The sequence below is a fragment of the Pongo pygmaeus genome, chromosome 8 (assembly GCF_028885625.2).
Source record: "Pongo pygmaeus isolate AG05252 chromosome 8, NHGRI_mPonPyg2-v2.0_pri, whole genome shotgun sequence".
Lineage (NCBI taxonomy): Eukaryota > Metazoa > Chordata > Mammalia > Primates > Hominidae > Pongo > Pongo pygmaeus.
Genome location: NC_072381.2, coordinates 108940540 through 108967443, shown reverse-complemented (window position 1 = coordinate 108967443; position 26904 = coordinate 108940540). Strand labels below are relative to the sequence as shown.

The following is a 26904-nucleotide window of genomic DNA, read 5'->3' as shown; positions in this document are numbered from 1 at the left end:
AGTAAACAGTCTGGGCCTCCTCCCCCTCCCCTGCCTCCACCCCCGGCTCCTCATTCGACGGGTCTCATGTGTTTCTATTTAAGGGTTGCGAGTAAACCCCAGTGATTGGCGGCCTCAAACCCTCTTGACTCCTCGCCTGGGCCTGGGCCGTGGAGAAGCTCTCTCCCGCTCTCTCCTCTCCCTCTCCCGCCCGAGGGAGCAGGGCTGCCTTTTCTCTCGGGTTTGCAGGGGTTGGGGGCAGAGGCTGGAGCCTCCTGCTTGCCTTTCCTTTGCCTCTGGCCTCAGCCCTCATGGGCCGCCCACCCGCTGGCTCGCCGCCCTCCCCGATGCCCCTGCCGGCCCGAGAGGGAGGCCGGAGAGACCCCGTCGGCCCCAGGCCTCCCCGCAGGCTCCCTCATGCCGGGCTGTGACTAACTCATCGCAGCACAAGGCTTCTTTCTGAGCTTCCTTGGCCTCCGCCTCCGCCTCCGCTCTGCCTCTCTCGTTCCTCCTCCTCCTGCCCGTCCCCTCCCCGGCCCCCTGGCTCCCCATGTCCCCCGGACCCCGCGGTGCAGCGGGCCGGTGTGGGGCCTTGCTATATGGCCTGTCCTTGGCGCCCTGTGAGCTGCGAGCCCCGGCTGCGGGCTGCCCCTGGGAGCGGCACTGGCGACAGAGCAGCCACCCCCGAGGAGGCCGATGGACAGGGGGCGCCCCGGCCGCGGGGCCATGGCTGGCCGCTGGCTCACCGCGTGCTTTCTGCCCTCGCCAGGTGCCGACGCCACCGCCGAGCCCATGATCCTGGAACAGTACGTGGTGGTGTCCAACTATAAGAAGCAGGAGAACTCGGAGCTGAGCCTCCAGGCCGGGGAGGTGGTGGATGTCATCGAGAAGAACGAGAGCGGTGAGTGCCCTGGCCAATGGCCGTCCACTGGGGTTCCGGTCTGGCCCCTGGGCCGAGCTGGTTTTTGTTCCTCCCTCCTCCCCCACCGCTGCAGCTATACGTTATTTCCATCTGGCAGAGAGAGGGCCGAGGCGGCTGAAGTTTCCCCCTGTTGGTTTGGGCTGCAGGCCAGCAGTTTGCCTGGTGGTGGAAGAATGTCTCCCTTGCTCGGGGTAATTAACCGGCCTGTGTTAATGCACGTTCAGGCACAGCGGAGGAATAAACGGCCAGCCCTGCTGGGGTCCCCGTGCCCTCAGAGGCCCGTGGGGCAGGGTGCTCTCAGCTCAGGGATGCCCAACAACAGCCACATTCTGAGCCAGGGTCCAGGCAGGGGCAGGACAGCCCGGCCAGCTGGTGGGGAAGGCAGGCCCTGCTGTCACCGTGCGGTCCAGGGTCCCCGGGTCTCTGGCGAGTTGTCTGTGGAAGGGCCAGGCCTGTGGGCGTTGGTTGGGATCTGGTTGGGGATCTCACTGCCCCCTGCCGAGCTGGAGGCCCCAGGACCTGGAAAGCAAGCGCAGTGAGGGGGATGCAGCCAGGCCTGGGCCGGGCAAGGTCCCACACTGACAGGGGCCATGCTGACAGCTGCCCGGGGCAGCTGGTTCTCAGGGTGCCACAGAGGGTGCAAAGGTACCTTGGTGTCCCTGGCAGCAGGAGTCATGGCAGGTGAAGAGAGGAGAGCCCAAGCCTGTCAGTCCAGGCCTGTTCGGCCCCCAGCAGGGCCAGGGCTGGGACTCGAGCCCAGGACATCCATCAGCTCGCAGCCTCCCAGGGCTTGCATGGGTTTCTGGGGTGTTTTGTTTCAGTTTCGGTTTGCTGCAGGGAAGGCCCCTGTGCTCAGAGCCTCTCTGAATGGTGTTTGGTGCATACTTCCAGAGGGGAGGAGCCTGTTCTCCTCTCCTAGTCCCACTCTGTGCCTTGCCAGTATTTAAACCCGGAAAGGAAAGGCAAAGCATAGGACGGCAGTGCCTGCTCCATAGAGACAGGAACCCAGACACAGGGAGGTTGCGGGGAAGCGAGTCTCCTGGGATCCAAAGCAGAACCCTGTGCCTCCTGGTGGCCAGGAGCTGTGGAGATGCTGAGGAAATCCCAGTGGGCCTCCTGGGGGAGGTGGGTGCAGGCTCCTGCTGCTGGTGGCTCCAGAGAACAGGGCTGTGATATGCGTATAGGGCCTGACTTGTGGCCCTCCTGCTCTGAGGTCTTCGAAGTGCCTGCTCCCCTCTCAGGTCAGGCTGTGTCTGCCCTTGTGCCTGGAGTCATCACCAAGGTGGTCGGCAGTGACAGTCCTCCCTGGCAGAGCCATGTCTCTGCTGTGAGGCCTCAACCCTTCGTCCCAGGTGCCCACACTGGGCTCCTTCCTGGGCAGCTTTGTCCTTAGCGTTTGTCATGCTCATGGCGCCACCTCCCTGCCCCCAAAGGAAGCTAGCAATGTCATGGGGGTCTGGCTCTGGAAACCCCCAGCACCTGAAGACCCAAAGCAATGGATCTCTAATGGTGACATGGGAGACCTCAGGCGATGGAGATGTTTGTTGTAGAGCTTGCATCAGGAAAGCAGTGGATCTCTAATGGTGACATGGGACACCTCAGGTGAGGGAGAGGTTTGTTGTAGAGCTTGCATCAGGAAAAGTGGTTCTTCTCAGAACTTCTGGCTAGGGAAGTTCTGAGAGAACCAATGGTTCTCCCACCATGCCTGCCTGTCACACCATAGCTGTTTAACCCTTGAGCAGCAGGAGGTAGTGAGCCCCCATGTCTTTGGGGGCTGCCAGCCACTGGCCAGGATGGCTGAAGATGAGAGCACACAAGAGGAAGTCATCCTGCTGGAAGACTCCAGGATTCCCAGGGCATATGCGCCCTCTCCCCTCCTATCCCATCTACAGGACCCTGGGACACTGGAGTCCTAGGATTGGGGGAAGGAGTCTAGACAAAGGGGGAGACGCCTGCTCTCCTGAGGAGCTGCTGATGGCTGTTAGAGGTGGCCCAGGCACCCCAGCTCCCCACGGCCACCTGTGGCCAGAGCAGGCCAGTCTGGCACGCAGACCGAGAGAGCTGCTGTTCTTAGAAGCCACATTCTACCTGCCACTGTCTGCTGGGGGGCTTAACTTCTCTGGGCCTCAGTTATTCCCTCCATTAAATGGAGGTGACTTTGTGGCTGGTTGGAAGCAGGGGCTGGAGCAAATGACCTCCCTGAGCTCTCTCTCAGGTCTGAACTCCAAGGCTGGGAAACTTGGTGGGACCCTAGGTGTCAGATAGAAAGATCTTCCCTGAACATGGCTTTTCTACTTCTGGGAGTTTCGTATCTTTACCGTTGGTGGAGAAAGCTGCTCAGCTGCAGATGTTTGCACAGGACCTGGAGTGCTGTGCCTACCTATTCAAACCCGTCTGTTGCTATCTACCAGGAGTCCTGGAGTATACATCCAGCCTAACCAGAGAAATGAAGTTGGGTGGAGGGGAGAAAGGAAGAGGGCCAAGCTGCAGATCTCTGGGAGGGTCTTTTCCCAGTTCAGGGAAGCTGGAGGCCTGACAGTGGGGGAGAGGAGGCATCTTGTGCATCCTGAAGGAGTGGTGAGTGAAGCTTTTGAACTCAGGAACAAAGACCCAATTGTGAAGCCTTTGACCTTGGGACACAGTGGGTGTGTTGAGGCATTTCCATTTGCATTGTTGGGCAATGGCCCCAGCCAGCACCATCCCTACCTCCCTGGGCCTTGCCTTGCCCACAGGGTGCCAGGACTCTGCCTGTGTCCCCTCTTACTTGACTGGGAGTGCCTCAAGTAGAATGTCCACAAGAGGACCCAGCCACCTCTGGCTCTGCCTGCTTATCAGAGCCCCTCTGTGCTCTCATTGGTCTAAAGAGAGATGTGCATGGAAGGTGATTCTGAGTCAGTAAACACCAGGTGGCAGGCCACATGCTTCACACACATCATTCTGTTGGGATATCATGGAATAACACCATGCAGTAGAAGGCAGTTTAACCAATTTGTGGCTGAAGTAATAGGCTAAGAGGCTAAGTACTTGCCTTAGAGTCCAAGAGCTAAGATCTCTCCCCTCAACAGAGGCCATGCAGGGAGGCTGAGAATGGGCCCATCCCAGGTGGGGAGGGTAGAAGTCCAAGCTGGCGATGCTGTAGGTTGAGGCAAGATGCAGGCTGGGTGAGATGGCTGCAGAGCTCCCTGGAACATCTGTGGGGAAGGTTGTCTCTGCATCCCTCCTTCCAGCTAGTGGGAATTCATGTTGTTCATTGATCCATTGAACTTAGGGACAGGAAACAGCTGAGAGGGTCTGAGGAAGGTGATGTGTACCTAGGACTGAGGACAAACCTGTTCCAGAGAACAGGAGTCAAAGAAACCCAAAGTGAGACTTGAGTAGCTTTAAGGAAAGCATTTGTGATCAACCAGTGGGCCTAGGGCCAGACCAGAAAAGGACTCTTTTTCTCCATTGATCAACAGGGACACATAGAGCAGGAAGATTCATAGTTTTGGTAGCTTTGCCACCCAGCAAGCCATACCAGGGCATGCAGCTGCCATTGTTACTTTGTCTTTGGAAACCCCTCTACCCTTGACATAAGCAAAAGTGCATAAGATGCCTCCTCTTTAGGACATTCATTTGCCTCAAATACTGCATTGACTTCCCTCTCCAGCAGGCATAATTTCTGGCAGCGTGGTGACATCAGGGTCCTGGTCACTCTGATTTGTGTGTTTAGCAAAGCTGCATCCAACTTCCTAGGATTGTTTCCTTCTTAGGACTGCAGGCCAGGGGAAGAAGTGGGGAGATGAGTCAACAAAATTTTTCCTGCCTCACCTTTCTTCTCTGAGTCTTTGCTTACTTCCTGGCACTGGGCATGATACATTGGGAGTTCTTATACTTCCATGGAAGCAAGAAATTTTGAGCTCCTGGTCCATCTTTTTTTTTTTTTTTTTTTTTTACAAGTGAGAAAACCAAACCTTGGGAAGAATTTGAGAATTTTACTCCCCTCTAGGGTCAATGCTTTAGTCCCAGTTGAGTTGTGAGCGGAGGACAGAAATTCACTCAGACTTTCTTAAGAGATTGCTGAAGCAATAAAGGAAAATCTCACCAAACCCAGGGGTGAGAAGTAAATCAGCCTTAGGGGGCTGGGACTGGGAACCAAAAGTCAGCACGAGCCAAAGCAGCTTCTCTGTCTCTCTTACTTACCATGTGGATTTTTTTTTTTTTTTTTTGAAATAGAGTTTCACTCTTGTTGCCCAGGCTGGAGTGCAGTGGCATGATCTCAGCTCACTGCAACCTCCACCTCTGGGGTCAAGCGATTCTCCTGCCTTAGCCTCCCAAGTAGTTGGGATTACAGGCACCCACTACCACAGCTGACTAATTTTTGTATTTTTAGTAGAGACAGGGTTTTACTATGTTGGCCAGGCTGGTCTCAAACTCCTGACCTCAGGTGATCCACCCGCCTCGGCCTCCCAAAGTGCTGGGATCACAGGTGTGAGCCACCGCGCCCAACTACCATGCAGATTTAAAGCACAGCTATGCTCTTCTAACTGTACACCAGCCTGCCTTCTCCTCTCATCCGACTATGACAGCAGCTTGTTTGAGTGGCGTTGGTTTCTCAGGACCAGACTTGCATGACTTTTCAGTTGAGATCTCTCCCAACAACTGAGTTTGACCTCTGGTTCTCTGAGTTCAGAATTCAAAGTTTGAATCTGATGGTTTCCTCACCAGCAATGGATTGGCAAACGTTAGATCGGGTGTCCAGTCCTGGTCCAATAAGCTGTGTCCCGGAGAACCATCAGAGTATAAACATGGTTACCTAACCAACCTCTTCAGCAGAGGCTCTTGGTGGGCAGGTTTTAAAGAAAAGTTACCCAAAAACATGGTGGCTGCAGCCATTTTACTTATTCAGTACCTGTGCATGTGGTGGAGAGGGTGAAGAATCCAGAGTTCCAGTACGGGGTTTAAGACCTAAGTCTATACTGTGTGACATAAGTAGAAATCAATTTGTTTTCTGATGGTTAAGAGGGGGTAGTGATACATACCACATGGGCTTTCTGTAAGGATGAAGTATACTCTATGTAGGAGTGGTTCATTTATTCACTCATTTGTTTCACCGTTCTTGAATACTTGAATACTTTGTGCTAATTGTGTATACATCCATGAGGTTCCTGCCTTCATGGAGCTTAGAGTCTAATTGATGTTCTCATTCTGGTAGACTGTATTGTGAGCCTGGGATAGCCTTACAGACTTTGCTTTTTTTTTTTTTTTTTTTTTGAGACTGGGTCTTGGTCTGTCACCCAGGCTGGAGTGCAGTAGTGCAATCTTGGCTCACTGCAACCTCTGCCTCCCAGGATTAAGTGATTCTTCTGCGTCAGCCTCCCGAGTAACTGGAATTACAGGCGTGCACCACCATGCCTGCCTGATCTTTGTGTTTTCAGTAGAGATGGGGTTTTACCAAGTTGGTCAAGCTGGTCTTGAACTCCTGGCCTCAAATGATCCACCTGCCTCGGCCTCCCAAAGTGCTGGGATTACAGGTGTGAGCCATCGTGCCCAGCCTGCATTGTCGTAAATGGATTTTATGTGTATCTTCTACATCTTGCTTAGATTCTGTGCTTACTATGTAACCACCTGATTACTATTATAATTCAGACTTCCACATTTGCCTGCTCCTGGAAAAGAAGTGTCCCAACAAAGATAGGCTAGGCTGTTTCTAGAAGGGCGGGTTTATTGTAGTCTGCATTGCGGATAACTGAACTAACATGCTTATTTCTGCAACAGTCTTTTAAGAGTTTGGCTCCAGTGAACCAGACTCCATTTAGATGTGGTGCCACAGAGGTGGTGCCTGGCCCCACGAGGTCCTGTCCCAGCCATCAGAAAGCCTTGTGCACTGACAGCTCTTCTCTTCAGAGTGCAGCCTGTGTGTGTGTTCTTGCTATATCAGGCTAATCAGCAGAGTCCCTTTTGGCCCAAGGCGATCTCCAGTGTGCAGCTGTTACCCACTTCACAGAGCTGGCTGGAGGGGAAAGGGCCTGGGAGCATAAAGCCAGGAGCAGAGGCAGGCATGCTAGCCCAGTCTTGGGCCCTTCCGCTCAGCTTTATTCACTCCAGGATCAAGATTATGTTGAGAAGGAGATTGCAGGATAGCCTAGCAGTTAGGAACATGGGCTTCATGTTAGAGAAGGCTGCTTTCCATCTTGATTTGGTTACTTCCTGTGGTGATCCTGGGGAAGTTTCTTGGGTCCTCTCAGCATCAGTTTCCTTACCTGTAAAATGGGGATAATTGTACCCACAGCTATAGGGTTGGTATATGCTAATTCAAAAGGAATTCAGGGCCAGGAATGGTGGCTTATGCCTGTAATCCCAAAACTTCGGGAGGTTGAGGTGGGAGGGTAACTTGAGGCCAGGAGTTCAAGCCCAGCCTGGGTAACATAGTGAGGCCCTGTCTCTACAAATAATAATAATAATAATAATAAAGACAAAAGAAATTTAGTGCTTCATGCAGGGCCTGACACACAGTGGGTGCTCAATAAGTGACAGCCACTAGAAAGACCACTGATTGGGAGAGCTCTGCCACAGATCGACCCTGGGACCTGCAGGGGGCCAGTTTCTTGTGGCCTCAATTTCCCTGTCTGGTCATAGAACTGACTTGGTGGCATCTGAGGACTGTCAGTCCTGAGGGTCTGTGAGGTGTATAGCAGCAGGGGGGTTTACTGTCAGGCAGTGAGGCCAGGACAACCCATTCTGGGGCCAGACTCACTCCCCTGGAGTTCTTGCTTGGGCAGCTATCCTTGTCCCAGCCTAATCAACAGAGTACAGCAGGAAGAAGGGTTGGCGACAGAAATCAGGGTCCCATTGGTGGCCTCATGGGATCGGGGGCTTTCATGACAACCCCACACTGATGGTCCCTCAGTAGCCCTGTTGCATGGTGCAGAGCTGAAGTGTCAGGGATGAAGACAAGCATAGTCGAGAAGGCCTCCTGGAGGCATTGAGCAGGGCTTGGAGAATGAAGGGATTAGACAGGCAGAGCGAGGAGTTGGGGCGTGGTGGGGCTGCGACTGCAAAGCAGGCATGCATCTAGGTGCCCCAAGCAGAAGAAAAGTGGGAGCTGGGCAGCAGGAGGTGGGAGGGTGGGTCCTTGGGAAGCTGGTGAGCAGGAGAGCTCCCTGAGAAGGGTGAGCCTTGAGGCAAGCCCTCCGGGCTGCATGGGGAGGAGGGTGGCAGGCACAGGTGTGGCAGGGGCTGGGCGGCTCCGCAAATAGTGCTTTCCTCCAGCTGGATCCGCAGTGCCTATTGTCAGGGAGGCATCCAAGGGCTTGTCAACGCCAAGTGCTGCCAGCCACCTGCGTGGAGCCAGCTGCCAGGCAGGCAGGTGGGGCAGTGAGTATGGGGGTACTCCCTCCACCACGCTGTCACCCTGCCCAGGTTGGACAGGCCTAGTGTCCAGTTGCTGTGGCCTGACTCTGTGGACCTACTGGCTCTGTGGACCTCTCGTGTCCCAAACTCCTCCAAAGCCATTTTCCTTGAATAGTTATTTCTCAGCAAAATATATGGGTCAGTGGTGGCCTCGGTGTGGCATGCAGCCCTGGAAATCCCACAGAAGTGCCAGAGTGACAACCACTGCTCACCCCAGTTGTAGCCTCAGGGCAATACCTGGCCACCTTCCCTTTGGGGGACAAACAGGTTTCTACTGACTGAGCCCATGAGCATCTCCAAAATGTTATTTTTCCAAGTTTGAACACCAAGGGGCCTGTGAAGCCAGTCTTCCAATGGCTGGTCAGTCGGTCATCAGTAAATCTGTATGAGCTGACTAAGTGTCAGGCTGGGATCCAGAAGTGACAGAGGCCAACAAAGCCCTCATGGGGCTCAAATATTGCGAAGAGACATGTAACAAGTAAACCAAGGAAGTAATTGTAGGTGTTGACAAGTACAAGTCAGGAAACAAGCAGGCGCTGTGGAGAGGTCAGCAGCAGGGAGGGGACAGGGGTGTGGTCAGGAAAGACACCATTGAGGTGTTGTTAAAGCTGGGGACAGGTGGGCCTTGGTGAATGCAGGGAACAGCAGAAGGCCCACTGGTTCTGGGAGGGCAGGAGTGAGCAAGGGCAGAGACGGGTGCCAGGCCAAGGAGTATTATTCTAGGTACAGCTGTGACTGCATGCCTACTCGGAGCCCCGCAGCGGAGCTGACAGAGGTGACTTGCCTCTTCTGACTCAGGTGTACCTTTGCACAGGTGCCCTGTGAGTGGGCAGCCCTGGAGATCCTCTGCCTGCCCCCAACACACAGACACTGCCTTTGTCCCCAGTAGAAATGACAGGTCTCTCACCCCCCTCCCCAGCTGAAGTGCAGGGAAAAGATCACCCCACACATTTTCTCCACTGTTACGTAACAGATTTCAGCAAAGTGTAAAGCAAACACTTTCTGGGGAGTGTAATTTTTCAGGACCTCAGGGAATTCGGGTTGGGAAATTGCCCCTTCCTCATTCTCTCCCCAGCTTATCCTGTGGCCGTGTGATATTACACCCTTCAGCAGTTGGGTTTTCTGTAATTGTTCCGGTGGGAGTGGGGGACGGCTGCCCTCGTCCCTCTCAGCATCTTTTCAGATTCCATAACCTCATCCTCTGGGTTTCCAGTGCTGACCTAGAATCCTGGCCTCATTGTGGGGGTGTAGCTGTGGTAACCCAATTCACCCAGATGGCCTGCAAAGTCTGGGGGAGCCAGGTCTCAGCAGGGCTCCCCATCCTGGGAGCTGAGCTATGGAATCCCAGGAAACTGACGGAAGCTTCTGGCTCATAGAACCGCCAAGTTCATTTCCCTCTGAAATATGCCATGCATGATTATCACTGGTTTTGTTTCATCCAACTGTCTTAGCCCCAGCTCTACACTCCCCTTCTTAGCTGGGCATCTCTCAGGCTCTGGCTAAAGTTCGTTTGCCTCCCCTGAGTTTTTATTGGATCGGATTGTGGGGAAGTGGCCCAGGAGCACCATGGGAAATGAGCAAAGGCCAAACTCAGAGTAAGTCTGCCAAGGACTGTCCGTAAAGCAAGTGAACTGTGGGTGGGTTTTGAGACTAGTGTGCGATAGCAGATCCCTCTCTCCTCTCGTGACGGGGCCCATTGGCAGTGCCACAGGTTGCCCTGGGATCCCCATGTCCTGGAAAGCTCTAAGGACAGTGGCCAGAAGCCTGCATGTTCTGTTCTTCCACACTCCTGCCAGGAGGGTTACTGGGGAGGTCAAGGCCACCTGGAGAGATGCCTGCTCGTGCTAGCTAAGAGGAGGGGATTTGGGACTTTTTTAAAGGTGATCTCTTTCTGAATCACAGTATTTTATGTTTTACAAGATATAAAACCTTGCAGTCTATAAAACATCTTGGCAAGAGGCAGGATGGATGTTGGCATTCTGTCTTTCCAAGGAGGAAGTTGAAGCCCAGAGAGGTGAAGTGACCAAGGTTGCACAGCTGGGAGGTGGGGCATGAGCTTCAGTCACTGCCATTTGACCAAGTTTTGGAGATCTGGATGTTTGCATTGTAGATTTCACTTCTTTGCAAAGCCAAACTCCAGAGTGCTTCACCACGTAAGTTCCCTGGCCACAGAGAGCAGGAAAGCAGCGGTCAGTTGTGCTAAAGCCAAATGGGGCAGGAGAAAGGCCAGGGGCAGCAGGTCAGAGGGAATCTGAAAGGGAAGAGAAGCATGTTGACTCTTTTCCCGCAAGAGAGTTGCATAAGCGTTCCCACCTTTGGCTCACCAGGTCCTTGGGGAGGGGCTGGTCTGTGTGGGTAGGTCAGTCTGCTTACCTGGTGGGCAGCACCAAGGGTGTGAGGGTGGTGCTGGTCAGCACTCCAGCCTACATTGCCTTCTTCTTTCCACTATGCGGACCCATCCTGGCCACTCCCCCAAACACACACCCCCTAAGGAAGACCTGCCACCTGCCACCCTCTCTCCTTCCGCACCCCTACCCCAGCATTCATCACATCTCAGCCCTCAGTGAAATCCTACATGCAGGGGCTGCTTCCATAGGATGCGGTTTGCTCATTCAGTCAACAAATACGAGCACCTACTGTGTGCCCTGTGGCATGCCCAACACTGGGGTGCACATGGACAAGAGGCAGCTGTCCCTGTCTTCCCATTGCTGAAGGTGACAGCATCCTAGGGCTGTCTCTTTACCTGCAAGGTAAAAAGCCCAGATGTAGTGAGTCAGTCATTTTCACTTGGCACCTACAGTGTGCAAGGCAGAAAGCAAGGTATGGCTGAGGACTGGAGATAGGACTCAGAAGGATGGCACAATCTTCTCTGGGCACTGTGAGCTTTCATGAATACTGTCAAGTTTGCTCAGAGACGGGGACAGGGCCTGGATTGGGTGGGTGGTGGAAGACTTCTGGAGAAGGTAGGCCTTGAACAAGGGGCAGGCCCCAGGTGGCTGGCAAAGCTGAAGGAGGAAGGTGCTCCAAGCAGAGTGAACCTGAGTGATGCATGTGGAGGTGTGGAGGGTAAAGTGGACAGGTGTGATCTGGCCACAGTGCCTGGGGGTTGCCTGAGAGAAGCTGGAGGAACTGGTCAAGGGCTTTGAAGGGCCTTAAATATAAACAAAGAGAGCTTTTCCTCTGTTCTTCCCCACTGCGCTGAGGGGCTGAGGGAGAGTGGAAGCCTGGAAAAGTGAAGCCACGTGCCCTGCATCATAGTGAGTTTGAGGCAGGGCTGTGGCACATCTGTGGGCTGCTGGTGCAGTGGTGGCTGTCTCTGAGGTCCCAGGAGGACTGGGGAGTGATGTGGCAGGTGCCAGGTAAGGGGAGGAGGGGGAGCAGGGCTCTCCAGCTGCTGCCGCCGCTGCTGAGCTGCTGCTCACCTGGCCTGGGCCCTTCCGCCTGTTACTAGGGCTAGAGCCTGGAGCCAGGCAAAGGCACCTCCCCACCCCTGTGCGTTTAAACAGCCTTGTTTTTCTAACTCCCCTCTCCTCTCCCCGCAAGATCAGCTTCACATGCCCCAACTGGAGAATGCAGACTCCCCCATCTAGCAAGGCTTCTGGGGGCCAGCGTCAGGCTGGGAAGGAGGCATGGTGTGCTCCAGGGAAGGCGGGGCTGTCCTACAGCTGGCTGTGAGTCCCCCCTCAGGTCCAGAGGCTCTGCCTCCTCAGCCCCTTGTGTTCCTCCCTTCCCCCAGGAAGGGGGTAAGGTCGCTGTTGAGGTTGGCCAGGTATCCAGCTCTGGTGTTTCTGGACATGATGTCTTTCTCTTGTTTTCTGTACTTTTAAGTGGCACTCTCACAGGCCCCAGCCTTCTCTCTGCTCAGCGCGCTCACCATCTTTTGATTACAGCAGGATCTTGAGCTGCTGCGATCAGGGGTAGCATGCAGGTTGGCAAGGATACAAGGCTTGGGGTCTTGCGCTTGAGACCGCAAGCCAGCACCTGAAGCACTGGCTGCTTGAGTCTCCCATGCCTGGTTTGGCCAAATGACCTTTCTGTGCACTGGTGGGGCTTTCTGCCAGTTCTAGACACTCACTTCTTGCTCGAGGCATTGGGTCAAGGAATAGCCACTTGGCATGGTGCTCAGAGTGTCATGTTAACGGGCAGAGCAGTGGCGTGCCATCGTGGGAGGAAGGCCAGGCTTTGCGTAAGAGGAGCTTGGTCAACCCAGACTCTAAGCTCAGCTACCAAACAACCAAGTGACCTCAGGCAAGCCACTTCACCTCTGTGAGCACCAGCTTTGCTCATCCACAGCATGGAGGGGTGATTAGGAGTGGAGACAGTGGCCATGGTTGCTTTCCAGATACCAAGCTACCCCATTCCCCTGACCATTGTGTTGTTACCAAGCTGGGCAAGAAGCCCACTTTATCTCTGTAGTTCTGGAGCTCCTAAGATTCCCTCTTATCCCTAGGGACCTGAAAACAGGCCAGTTTCAGCTCAGAGGCAGCAGACGAGGGGAATTTGACCATGTTGGCAAGCCTTCAGCCAGCTCTTCCCCGCAGCCAAATGGGTCACTGGCTACAAACGTCCTTGGGTTTGTAATGATGATCACAGGGATCGTGGACTCCTGAACACCTTTGGAATGGGCTTTGTGCAGCCAAATGCATCACAGATTAAATTTCTGGAGAAGGAACAGCTGAGAAATAGTCTTGAGCTTCCCTGAGCCACTTCTGTACTATGGCAGCAAAAGGGTGTGCGTACGCATGCAAGGGGGCGTGTGCGTTTTCTCCCCTGACAAAAGGGTGGGAGGTGGGGCAGAAGCAAAAGATGATCTGATCTTGTAATTTGCAGTAGCCAGTGGGCCAGCTGGTGCTTCTCGTGGTTTTTAGGATAGTGCCGGGAACAGAAAGAATATGATGAATGTCATGGAATTTCATGATAGAAGTTTGGGGTGGCTTCCCCTCCTTTTTAAAATAATGTTTTTGAAGAGTTGCCCTGGAGAACTGCTGAAAGCAGAGAGGCTGATGGACGTTTTTTGGTTATGTCAGATGAGGACAAGATTATCCAAGTGAACGAGGGTGTCTCTCCCTGTCGGCTGGGCTGCGGGGTTCCAGGGCCGCCCTGCCAGAAAGCAAGCAGAGGGCCCGTAATCACAAACAGGCTGGGATCAGTTACAACCAGAAGTATTACTTTAGACTCTTGGCTTTGATGGGGAAGAATGCAGTTTTCCTTGGCCCCCTACCCCGTCCTTCTCAAGTTAAACAAGATCCATGAAAGCAATAGCTCTGGCGCTTAAAGAGAGGCTTGGTGTAGGGATCTCAAAAGCCAAACATTGGAGGGCTCCCTTGACCCCCACTGGTATCGGGGTAGGGATTTGCCTGACCCTTTTACTGCCCCATTTCTCCTTGTGTGCACTGGGGAATCCTGTTTTCCCAGACTCTTTCTTGTCTACCTGGGCCCTTCTCATCGCCTCACCTGTGTCGTGCCCACGAGCCCGTGTCCTGGCATTCTCTGAGTGCTTGCCATGTATCTTTCCTGCGTGGATATGTGGGTGGGAAGGAAGTCGGGCAGGGATAGCAACGAAGTGGCTCAGCACATTGGAGCAGACCTTAACCAGCTCCTGAAGATAACAGAATAGGAGATTCTCATCCCTCCGGGCTCCAACCCACCCCTAGGGGACCCTCTTCTCCTCCCCTCCCCCTGCCTTAACCAGTGCCTCCTGGGCAAGCATCTGATTGACTCTTTCATGCTTGGGCATGAACAACGCTGCTCCGGAGCACTGGCATTATGCGGGGTGTGCTTTCCCCAGCATTGATAACCGGAGCAGAACCAGGGGTGGCTTGAACCTCATTGCCCACAGGGTGGGATTTTAACTGGCTGCTCCTTGTAGGAGAGAGAGGATAGTTACCTCAGCACCTGGGCTTTGCATGGGGAGAATGAGCATCCAGGGTTCCGGTCTCGCTGGCTCCCTTAGGAGTATTTAACCCTATTCTTCTGTTTCCAAGCACCATGTGCAAGCACCAAGTGAGGCTCCATGTCCCAGGCCTGACTGCACAACCAGACACAAACTTGCCTCCTTGGATTTAAAGGGCCTCTACATTCAGTGGAGCTAGAGCATCTTGTTGGTGCTCATGTGCCAGGTGAGAGGAGCATTTGGACCTCAGGGGCCTGACCTGCCCTCCACACCCTGGTCTCTCCACTCCCCCAAGAGGTCACCCTACCACCTCAAGGCCCTTGAAGGAGAAAATCCATTCTAGAAGTGGTTCCAGGGTAAGGGGCTGGGTGGAGTCATAGCCAGGTTGGGCAGGAACTCTGACCCAGAGACAGGGTAGTGAGATTTGAGGGACGGAGACATCCAAATCCAATCTAAGGGCCATGCCAGAGCTGGGGAGCGGGAGCTAATGCCATGATATTGCAATATTGCCCGCTTCCTGGGGAGTGAAGCTGTGGCTCCTCATGGCTGACAGCTGGGACTCAGCGGGGGTATCCTGGCCTGCCACAGCCAGGGGATATTTAAAGGGGCAAAATAATCCCCTACCTCCATCCCCCCACCCCTGACTCCTATTATCTGACTCCATCTAGACCTCCCCATAGAGGCCTCCCTCCAAGGGCCCCCCCCAAGAGGTGGCTGGAGGACCCCATGGAGGCTGGGAGATGGAGGTGTGGCAGGCAGGTCAGTGACTTCCCCCAGCTTTCTACCCGTCTCTCTGCCCTCAGGTACTGGGATCTTCTTGTTAAACAGTGGTAGAATATTGATCAAAGGCTGGGCCTTATTCAGAGTGGAGAAAACCAGAACCCGGCAACCAAGCAAGTGTATAGTCAGGAGCTAGATATCAGACATTTGTTCATTCAATTCACTCATTCCCCAGCCTTTATCTCCTGCTGTGTGCCAGGCACTGATGCACAGAGGTGAACAGGAAAGACTTGATCTCCATCTTTATGGAGCAGACAGTCTAGAGTGCACACAGACAGTTGCCCACTCTGACCAGCTGAGGGGACTGTGGTTGCTGGTTGGTTGTGGGACAAGGTGGTTGGCTCTCTGCAGGCCCCTCCCCTGTGGGTGCTGGGGGTGGGAGGCACCAGAGATTGACAGGTCAGTGTGGGAAGAGCTGTATCACTCACTAGTACTCATGGGTGTCAGTCACCACTGCCTGACCAGTCAGTGTAACTGTGGCGAGTCTCTAGAATGAGAAACCTGGTCTGGGCCAGTCTTGGGGGGTATCTGGACTAGGGGAGTATCTGGTTTGAGTGTGGCCTTTTCTCCTTGGATTGGGGTGGGATCTGTACTAGACCAATTCTTGGGAACCAGGAAGACAAGATGGTTCCCAGAGGCAAAAGAGACAGGAAGGGAATGGGGCAGGAAGCCGCTCAGTGAGAGAACCTAATCCTAGGTCACCACAAACCTAGCTGAGGCCCCAGGATGGTTATCCCAGGACAAGGGGATTTAGGGCTCAAGTTAGACCCATTTGCTGCTTTCTGGAGACTTAATATCAGAAACTGATGAAACTGATGAGAAAGACAAGAAAGATTATTAAAGTACCTCCTATATGTCAGGCAGGGAACGAAACACCTTTTTTCTTATAATTATCACCACTGCCCTGTAAAGTATGGGTATTGTGATGCCTATTTTACAGTTAAGAAAACCAAGGGCCAGACGGTTCAGGTCATCCACAGTTCTCCCCTGTACACTCTGCTGCCTCTTGGTGAATCCACTGGAGGCTTGTGCCATGGTTGGGGAGCTATTTTTGGTATACCTCTCTCCCCACTGTCCTCTGGGAGTTGGGGCAAACACGTCTCTGGGGCTGCCCATTCCAGTGCCCTGAGTTGCACCCAGGAGGACTTTGTTTGTGGTCCCTGGATGAGAGGCAGTGCCACCAAGATTCCCAGTAGAGGCCTGCAAACAACCTATGGGGCTGCCTTGAATGGGCTTGGGAGATGCTGCTAGTGGCACCCCCTGCCTTCCTCCAGGAATGTGGGCCTGTTCCTGGTGATTAGCCTGTGGGGCCTCCCTGAGCTTTGATCTTCCATTCCTGTAAGGAGAGAGGCCCAGATGGAAATGGCCGGGTCAGGTATCTGAGCAGACTACATGAGCTGTCAGGACTGGAAGTATTAGCTCACTGGATGATCCTGGGCAAATTATGCAACAAGCAACAAAAACCTCTGTGCCTTGGGTCCTTCAAGACAGATCCTCCTGGGTAAGCTAGAGATGCTTGCTGTGGGTCAAAGTCATTTCCCCAAACTGGGGAACTGGAAGAAGGAACATTGCCCAGAGGCTGAGTCACCGCACAGGATTCTAGCAGAGCAGAAGTTGCGGGGGGCCGGCAGGAAGACAGCTGGAGAGAAGATGCCCAGTGCTGATCCCGCATTGGCCCCAGGAACTGGGCTTCAGAGAGTCTGAGCTTGCCAGGATGCCAAGATGAGCAAGACTCGGCCTGTGTCCTCAGAGAGCTCTTGGTCTAGCTGGGGGACTGGCCAACCCAAACCTAAGGTCAAGGTGATGGGGGAGCCGTGAGTTAGGAAAGCAGAACGCTGGCTGGCAGGAGAGTCAGGGGAACATCACAAAGTTGGTGGCTTCAACGGATGGGGCCTGGGTACAGCAATGAATCAAAGACATCAACACATTTGGGGGCTTCTGAACCCTGCTGCATGTGCATTCAAAAAGCAAGACAGGGGGTACTTCCCCCAGGCCCCAAGAAAGGCTTCAAATCCTACTCTGCCACTGAATAGCCACTCTGTGGCCAGCATGTGGCCGTTCTGCTCCTCAGTTTCCATATCTGTTAACATGAGGATAATATTGGAAACCCATGTGGCTATTGGGAAAGGCCAACTGTGAAAGAAAATTGTCAAGTGGCATATTCACCCTCCTTTCCTTTTCTCTGATGGACAGGGATGGGCTACCATCCAGTTTAGGCAGTAAGTTCTATTAGGGGATAGTTAGGAGTCCGTCGGGTTTCTGAAATTGCTTGGAATAGTAACCCCTCTGCCCCCACCAGCCTATAGCCTGGAGAACGTTTTTGTTTTTTTTTTTTTTTTTGAGACTTGATCTCACTCTGTCGCCCAGGTTAGAGTGCAATGGCACGATCACGGCTCATTGCAGCTATGACCTCCTGGGCTCAAGTGATCCTCCCACCTCAGCCCCAGAGTAGCTGGGACTACAGGTGCGTACCACTATGCCCAGCTAAATTTTTTAAAATACATTTTTAGTAGAGACAAGGTTTCACCATGTTTTCCAGGCTGGTCATGAACACCTGGACTCAAACGATCTGCCCACCTCGGCCTCCCAAAGTGCTGGGATTACAGGCGTGAGCCACCGCACCTGGCCTATCCTTTTCAAAGCATTTTTCTCATCTGTTATCTCAGAGTAACTCTCTAGGGGTAAGTAGGGCAGGTGGCTTTGTTTCCATTTTTCAGAGGAAACAGTTGAGACCTCAGAGCTTGCTTGTGGCCAGGCTTGGATTTGAACCAAGGGTCTGCAGATTCTTCTTTTTTTTTTTTTTTTTGAGACGGAGCTTCGCTCTGTCGCCCAGGCTGGAGTGCAGTGGCGCAATCTCAGCCCACTGCAAGCTCCACGTCCGTGGTTCACGCCATTCTCTTACTTCAGTCTCCCCAGTAGCTGGGACTACAGGTGCAGGCCACCACGCCCGGCTAATTTTTTTTTGTATTTTTTAGTAGAGATGGGGTTTCACCATGTTAGCCAGGGTGGTCTCGATCTCCTGACCTCGTGATCCTCCCGCCTCAGCCTCCCAAATTGCTGGGATTACAGGCGTGAGCCACCGCGCCCGGCCTGGTCTGCAGATTATTTACCCAAGGCTTCACCTGAGGAAGATCAGTGGTTCCCAGAGAGTGGCTCATGCAAACATGTGCTGGGCAGACACAGCATTGAGTGGCATTGAATCTCGTCACAAGAAGGTTCTTTCCTTTCAGTTCTCTTTCACTCCACATTGGGTCAAGGGGAAAATCTCCATTTGGGGCTCCTGTGCTGTTAACATCTGTCAAACGCTGGCTGATGTCATTTGTTTGTTTGACCAAGAGCAAATCTGACCCAGGCTTAGAATCTTGCTAGAACTTGCCTTGGTCTCTTGTTGAACTTCATGGCATTGTTTCATTGTATGTGTTTTTCCAGAATCTCCCGTCTATACCTAGGAATGCTGGTTTTCCATCCATTGTAGCATAGGAAAATGTCTTTTTGAAATACATGTTTAAGTTTTAAAAAATAAAGTCAACTTAAATAAACACACTAAGATGACACTAGCATAGGTGTTACTCAGGTTCATTGGTTCACCTGGCCAGAGGGCTTGGGGAATGCAGAGTTAAACGACCCCAAGTGGGACTCTGTCTCTTGGGCACCTAGGGTGCCCTCTGCCTCTTGTCTCCTAGGGTGACACCAGTGGCTCCCAAATTCCAACTGGGAAAGGAGCCTGGAAAAGCATCGGCATTCGTGGTGGCTGCTCCCCACACCAAGTAGAAGAATCCACGTTGTCAGAGAGCTGCTAACGTCAGGCGGTACTGGATTTTTGCAAGCCCTCTATTTAAAATTCCCCAGAAATTAAATAAGGAGGCTTTGGAGGGAGGAATGCCCTAGACAAATTGTGGAGTGGGTTTGTTTTGTTTATGGAGATGGTCTTTAAAGTCTAAATTGCCCCCGTTTTATTTTTGCCCAATTGAAGAGGGGCTGAACTCAGCTGGGAGGGAGGGGATGGTTGTCAGCCTACAGCTTTTAGTTGAAACCAAGTCCATTCTGGGGCCAAGAAGCTTCCATTTTTAGCAAAGAGAGAAAGGGAAAAAATATACAAACTCATACATGTACGCATCTTAGGCACTGGAGTAAGCTAGTTAAATGGATAAGGATAACCTTTATATTTCAAGTGACCACAGCTCTCTTCTCCAGGCTGCAGATAGATCTATTAAGCACCAGGCACATTGCTGGGCACTTTCCATTCTTTTCTTTTTCTCACCACAACACTGGTAGTAAATACATGCTGTTTCATATTCCCATCTCACCAATGAGAACTTAAGCCTCATTCTTCAGTCGCTTCCTTCAGCCAATCTGAAGGACCAGGCACCACACTAGTCTGATGTTGGCTTCCTAAAGCTGTAGTTCACCCAACATCATGATACAGGGGAGGATCTTAGGTGGCAGAGAGGCGATATCAATCCTTCTGCATCACACAGTGGGAAAAGTTTGTCTCATTGCAGTTCTCTTCCAAGCCTTCTGACTTATCTCAGTTTGATGTTCGATGATCTTTAACCCCTGTCTAGTAAATCTTTGTAGCAAAGAAAGAGCGGGCCACAGACTCAGCCTCTTCATTTGTGGCACGGTTCAAATGTACTACATAGCTTTGTTTTCATTGTGTGTGCTTTTCTGGTTGGAGCCAGTGGTCCTCGTTGTTTATTCATGGTGACGATCTGAAGTTTCCTTAGCAAATTTCTTTCTTAAAGTTAAAAAAAAAAAAAAAAAGGCAAATTGCTTTAAATATACAGTCCATTTCCAGACTTATGATGGTGTGACTTACAATTTTTCAGCTTTATGATGGGTCAATGGGGGTATTAAGTACATTTTGAACTTGGGATATTTTCAACTTAATGATGGCTTTATCGGAATGTAACCCCATTGTAAGTCAAGGCACATCTGTATATGTTATATGAACCACAGTATATGTAATTCAAGGATATAGCAAAGGTTGTGTGTGGTGTGGAAATACCTGAGGTTTGGGGAAAGCTGATTCAGAGTCACTCTTGCCTGGCAAAGCCCTTGGGTGAGATCTCTTGCCAGAACGCTCTTTCAGCCTGGGTGTCCCTGCCTCGCCCTACCATGTGGGCTTAGAGGAGAGGCAACTTGGAGGCAAGCCTGAAAACCACCTCTCCATGAGGAGTGGGAAAAGCCACACCCTTGACTCTTCCAAGACTCAGGGCTTGGTAGACACCAGTGGAGTGGAGGAGAAGCAGATGAGGGACTGGGTTTCTTGGCTCATCTGTCAGATGGGAATTTGGGGCATAATAGAGCAGGCATTTGGGGCACTAATAGAGCAGGCATTGCTGGTTTCCTTCTGCAAGGCAATGAACAGCTGAGCTGGAGTGGTTTTAAGGGTGGCTGAATGAATGCTGTACTGGGTATGAGACCTGAGTGCCAATCCTGGCACCTCCCCTTCTTAGCCATACACTCCTTGGGTAAGTCCCCCATTCTGAGTTTCCTAAGGCAGCCTAAGATTTCACAGACCTGGGGACAGACTTCTGCCCCAAGACATACTGAACACGCAGTCCTCAGAACTCCTTTCTCATCCTCACTGCCAGTAGGGGGACCTGCACAACTCAGGCTACCTGGACCCTCCCAGCTTGCACATAAGATTTTGGCGTCATGGTTGTTAATATTGATACTGCCCTTCCATTTGCTCCAAAAAGTTTGAACAGTAAATTTTAAGATCCTCATACTAAGCCATGTCCTTTTGTCTCTCCATTTAAGACTTTGCATCTTGTCAGATTTGAGCTGTCATTACCATCTGTTCAGACCTCTTTTTTGGCTCCTAATCCTGGCACAGCTTTTGCTAAATGAGATCGTGCTGCCAGTACTGTGTCTCTGTCCTCATCCTGGGTTGATTAAAACATCCAACAGGACAGGTTCCCATTGGAGCCACTCCGTCCTGTTGGGTTGTGCCAGCCCTCGAGCTGTGGATCTGTCAGTGCCGCCCTGTAGCCCCCAGGGCCCTGGGGGATCATGAGAGACACAAGGACCTGGAGGTCTCAGCTGTGATACTTCCCGGGCCCACCAGTCCAGTAGCTCACTCACTGCCAGGCCCCCTTTCTTCCTGTTGCACCCTTCTGACCGACAGTGCCTGGGCGAGTGTGCAGAGCCCCTTCCCAGGCTCTCCCAGCATTCCTCAGGGAGTCCATGTTTTACTTAACCACGACCAGCAATGAGGCTGCCCTTCTCTACTCTGGAATTCACTGCCTTCTTCTCTAAAAGCTGGGACCGTTGCCCATTTTGTGTCCTTGGGTGTTGCTCCCATCTCCATGTCTCCCATGATTGCTGATGATGACTGGAGGGCTCTTTGTCAAGTGCTCTTGGGACCTTTCTGCGCGGCCAGCTGGTGAGAGTGCATTGAGGCAGCCTGTCCATGCTGTCCCTACCTCTACCTGGGGTCTACTTACCCTCCGGGGATCCGTGTGCCAGGCCGAGACCCTTCCTTCTGAGAGCGAATGCTGAGCTGCAGACAGGAGCCCAGGAGACCCCTCCTCCCTGTGCCACACCCTCCTCAGGAAAGAGACTTAGCTCTTTCTTTTTTTTTAAAATTTTTTCGATGGAGTCACGCTCTGTCACCCAGGCTACAGTGCAGTGGTGAGATCTTGGCTCACTGCAACCTCCGCCTCCTGGGTACGAGCGATTCTCCTGCTTCAGCCTCCCAAGTGGCTGGGATTACAGGCATGTGCCACTACACCTGGCTAATTTTTGTATTTTTAGTACAAACGGGGTTTTGCCATGTTGGCCAGACTGGTCTCGAACTCCTGACCTCAGGTGATCCACCCGCCTCTGCCTCCCAAAGTGCTGGAATTACAGGCGTGAGCCACTGTGCCTGGCCGACTTAGCCCTTTCTTACTCTTTCTCTTGCTGGAACAGCAGGGAAAACGCCCTTTTTGTTCCCCTGAGCACGTCCTCAGGGCTCCACCTCTGAAAATGTAAGTGTCCTGACTGGATTCTTAGCAGGCCACCCCTTCCCGCCCCACTCTTCTTCCCTGACTGCCACTCTTCCAGCATCTTCCATCGTCTTGCCCTTGACAGCAGGTCTCTCTCACCATCCACATCATTTACAGTTGTGACATTAGAGTTTACCTTGTTGCATCTTCCATCTTTCCTGAGCGCCTCATGTTTAGGAATCTGGGCACAGGCTCACACCTCTGTGCTCTGCTTAATAATGGCACTGAGAGAGGGCACCAGCTTGAGGTGAGTGCCTCATTTTCTTTTTTTTTTTCTTTTTCTTTTTTTTTTTTTTTTAAAGACAGAGTCTCGCTCTGTCGCCAGGCTGGAGTGCAGTGGCACGATCTTGGCTCACTGCAACCTCCGCTTCCTGGGTTCAAGCGATTCTCCTGCCTCGGCCTCCCAAGTAGCTGGGACTACAGGCACATGCCACCATGCCCAGCTAACTTTTGTATTTTTTATAGAGACAGGGTTTCACCATGTTGGTCAGGATGGTCTCAATCTCTTGACCTCATGATCCACCTGCCTCAGCCTCCCAAAGTGCCAGGATTACAGGCGTGAGCCACCATGCCTGGCCTTGAATGCCTCATTTTCATCTGGAATAATCCCCTATGAAGCCATTAGAGTGAGCCCATGCAGCCTGTCACTCTGAGGTTCAATTCAAGTCTCTTCTCCTCTAAGAATTCTTTCCTGCCTAGTCATTCTCATCTCTGGATATCTCTGTTTCCTTGGCAAGCATTGTACCACCCACCGCCATGTCCACTGCACGGGGCTGTCTGGGTCGCCCTGCCGCACCCAGCACAAGCAGTCTCGTGCCAAGTCCCCCTGTGAGCAGCCGCCCTTCTATCCTTCCACTGCTCTGCAGCTCCTGGAGAGGCCTCATGCCATCTTGTAATCTCCACCTCAACTTGTCTCCGACCCCCACCCGTGCCAGGCACAGAATCAGACCCATACATTTTCAGTAGAGACCTTCTGAGGTCAAGGGTAAATGACAGTGACACCACGAGGGTCTTCTCTCCCCCTGAGACTCCAGACACCTAAGACCTACCTGCTTCCCTGGCCATCCCTGGCCCCAGTCACCCAGGCGCATTGAGGTCTTGGTTCCTTTAGAATTTCACTTCATGTCAGCGCTTTGCGACTTGTGCTCGTCTGAAGGCACTATTCTGAAGGCTTTTCAAGGATTAGCTCCTCTAATCCTCGTAACAACACTGAGATGTGGGTACTTTGGGTCGGTTTTGCAGATGAGAAAATTGAGGCAATTGCCCAAATTCATGCATCTGGCAAGTAGCAGAGCTGGGCCTCAATCCCAGGCAGCCTGGCTCTGGAGCCCTGGCTGGAAACCATTCTCTGCTACCTGTCATTTAACCACGTGTCCCTCTCTGCCTGTGATGCTTGTTAGTCAGGCCTCCTTCTGGGTGCCTCACCCATGACCTTGGTCTGCTCAGACACACCAGAGCCCTGTGGGCTTGGCGGGGACCCAGCCTAGCACTGGCTTCTGGGCCTGTTCGGTGAGGTGGGCAGGCTGGAGCTGAGTGGGGAGATGGCAGCAGCCCAGGCTGTCTTGACACGGACTCCACGGAGCCTTCCAAATGGTGACGTAGCAGCCTGTGCTAATGGTCTTGGAATCCAGGCTCCAGGCGCCCAGGGGAGGTTCTGTGTCCCTGGTGGCCTCAGAGCCCATCTAGGGGAGGGAAGTCCCTGGGCAACGAAGCAGGGTGGGCACAGGTAGGACCCGCTGAGTGGCTCATGAAGGCAGGGGCTGCGTGGGTGCACGCAGGAGGGACTGGAGGAGTTTCTCGCTCGCTCCTGTTTGCTTTGGACCATGGAGGCGCGTGTCTTGGCAAGAGCTGCAGTGACAGGGCTTTCTGACCAGGGGAGGCCTGGCTGAGGGTGGGCGGCCTTTCGCTGGTCTTAAAGGCACAGCACTCACAGACAGCCTGCATTTCCAGCTTATCTGGTCCCACAAAGGCAGAAGCCTTAGATCTGCCTGGAGGTCATGGGAAAGGGGTCAGGCTGGGTCCAGGACAGCAGCACTCACTTGGGCCCAGCCTTGTGCTGGGTGTGGTATGGGTAGTAGGCAGCACTGGTGCCATGCGCCTGGCCAGGATGCCCTCAGCCCCTTCTTCCTCTCAGTGTCTCCTCACCCATCGCCACTTGGCGCTCGCAAATACCCTATTCCCTTCTCCAAACCCGCACCAAGCAAAGAACATGGAATGCCTAGGAAGATCACCCTCCCAAAGGGTCAAGATCTGAGCTCAGGTTTAAATCATGAATAGAGGTGCTTTGGGAAGCAGGTCAGGGTGCTGGCTGAGGGTTCTGGAAGTGGGCTGCTGCTGTTCACCCACCCCAAGCCTGTATGAGGAGGAGTTTGAGGCAGGGCCTGTCTTCCTCTTTTCCTAGCTCCACTATGCACCCTTCCCCACCTAAATACCAAAACCCTTACATAGGCCTGAGCATGGAATGAGTGCAGCCCACATTCTGAGCTCTGAATTACCTGGTGTTAAGCCAGATGTGAAGGACCAAGAGTAACTCACGGGGAAGGAAAACATGAAGCCTGGAAGTCATCTAAAGCCTCCTGGATTTTTCCAAACTCCAAGCTCTGAGTCTCATCCTGCCTTGAAATCCTCTGGGTTTGTGCCCAGAGCCTGAAGCCCAGCCTTCTCCAGCAGGCCTCAGGGCCAGGGCACAGGCGGCAATCGAACCCCGCGTGTGCCATGCCTCGGTGATGGGGGAGGAGAGCATGAGTCCCGGATGGGTGTTGTTCACTGCAGTGTCCTCGTGCCTGGAACAGGACCTGGCCCATACCAGGTGCTTGGGAAATACTCGCTGGTGAAAATCTCTGGGTATTGCATACATCGTATGTTCCTGATGCCACTGGGCATCCCCAGGTACTTAATATTTATTACTCTGGTGTGCCAGTGAGGCTCAGAGAGGGCCAGTGACCTACCCCAGGTCACGCCAACAGTGAGTGGTAAAGCTAGGATCCTAACCGAGGTCTGTTTAGGAAGAAGGGATTAAGAAGCATCCTTGGGCTCAATCCTGGGCTGAACAGGGCTGGGAGGGTTGGGAGTCGGGGGGGAGGATAAGAGGATTTCAGAGGGAGAGGAAGGAGTGGGGGGGGTCTCCCCTCCCCCCACCAGCTGTTTTGTCCTAGGCTGAGCTGTGACCTCAGAGGACTTAATTAACATCCTAATTGTGTGCAGCTGGCCTGACTCTGGCCCTAATGAGCTCATTATTCTCCCTCCTTAAGGAGGCCATTGTGGCCTAGTCACCCTGGGGACAGCAGTGGCCTGGGAGTGCCCGTCACTTCCTGCCACCCTCAGCCAGGCTCCCCCATTCCTGGAGAGGCTAAGGCCCTGGTCCCTCTCCTGGCCTCTTGCTCTGTCTGGCTCCCTCTTTCATTTCCCTCCGTCTCTCTGTGTGTGTCAATCTGTGCCTCAGTTCCCATCCCTACTCTTTTTTTTTTTTTCTTGAGATGGAGTCTCGCTTTGTTGCCCAGGCTGGAGTGCAGTGGCACAATCTCGACTCACTGCAAGCTCCGCCTCTCAGGTTCACACCATTCTCCTGCCTCAGCCTCCTGAGTAGCTGGGACTACAGGCGCCCGCCACCATGCCCAGCTAATTTTTTTGTATTTTTAGTAGAGACGGGGTTTCACTATGTTGGCCAGGCTAGCCTCAAATTCCTGGCCTCATGATCCGCCTGCCTCGGCCTCCCATAGTGCTGGGATTACAGGCCTGAGCCACCGTGCCCAGCTTCGTCTCTACTCTTTCCCTCCCTCCCCTGGTGTCAGCATCAGTCAATTTGAGAGAGATTTTAAATTGGCCAAACAGGTGGACTCTGCTGGTCCGGTTCACTGAAGATGCTTAGCCTGGATAGAGGAAGGACCTGGTGCTTGGGCCCCAGCTTCTCCCTCCCGGGGCTGGGACATCCTCCCTTCCCTGCCCTGAGCTAGAAGTGCTGGCCAGAACCCCCCATGTTGCTGTCTTCTCTCCTCAGCCCCTGGGTCTTTGCAAAGTGGGTTGTTACTTAAGGCCCACAGAGCAGGGCTGGCTGCAAATGCCGGGCTACATGTTCGCTCTTTCTGGGCCTCTGCCACCTGGGAAGGGCTGGGCCCTGGCCTTCTGGCACTGTGCAGACATGGCCCGATGGGATGGCACTGCACAGACATGGCCCAATGGGATGGCACTGCGCAGACATGGCCCGATGATGGGATGGCACTGCGCAGACATGGCCCGATGATGGGATGGCACTGCGCAGACATGGCCCGATGATGGGATGGCACTGCGCAGACATGGCCCGATGATGGGATGGCACTGCGCAGACATGGCCCGATGGGATGGCACTGCGCAGACATGGCCCGATGGGATGGCACTGCGCAGACATGGCCCGATGATGGGATGGCACTGCGCAGACATGGCCCGATGATGGGATGGCACTGCGCAGACATGGCCCGATGGGATGGCACTGCACAGACATGGCCCGATGATGGGATGGCACTGCGCAGACATGGCCCGATGATGGGATGGCACTGCGCAGACATGGCCCGATGATGGGATGGCACTGCGCAGACATGGCCCGATGATGGGATGGCACTGCGCAGACATGGCCCGATGATGGGACGGCACTGCGCAGACATGGCCCGATGATGGGATGGCACTGCGCAGACATGGCCCGATGGGAGGAGAGGTCAGGGTGAGGCAGCTTTGGGGTATTGTCCAGTTCGGGATTCTCCTAAACAACTTCTCCGGTCTAGGGGTTTAGCCCTGAAAACCAGGGCTAGAGACTCCAGAATAAAGGTTTCTGCCACACACCGTGTGTACCTGGGGTCCTCTCTCAGGGTTCCTCTAAAACAGGCTGCAGTTTCCCATTCAAGGGAATGAGCATGGTAGCCCCTCCTCTGGCCCCTGTCTGGGAGGGGTCATCTCAGCATAAAGGCACTCCA

The 26904-nt window shown here is 53.3% G+C and overlaps 1 protein-coding gene across 5 annotated transcripts in view; it reads left to right on the top strand.

The window, feature by feature from the left end:
• SH3PXD2A (SH3 and PX domains 2A) overlaps positions 1 to 26904 on the top strand; it is a 258939-nt gene that overhangs the window by 192777 nt on the left and 39258 nt on the right. For 4 of the 5 annotated variants that reach the window (XM_054436530.2, XM_054436528.2, XM_054436529.2 and 1 more), the window contains one exon: positions 749 to 880. In XM_054436530.2, the coding sequence (XP_054292505.1) occupies positions 749 to 880 (132 nt within the window). Of the gene's footprint in view, positions 1 to 113; positions 221 to 748; positions 881 to 26904 lie in introns of those variants that run through there. The other variant, XM_063670228.1, reaches the window with a different exon arrangement.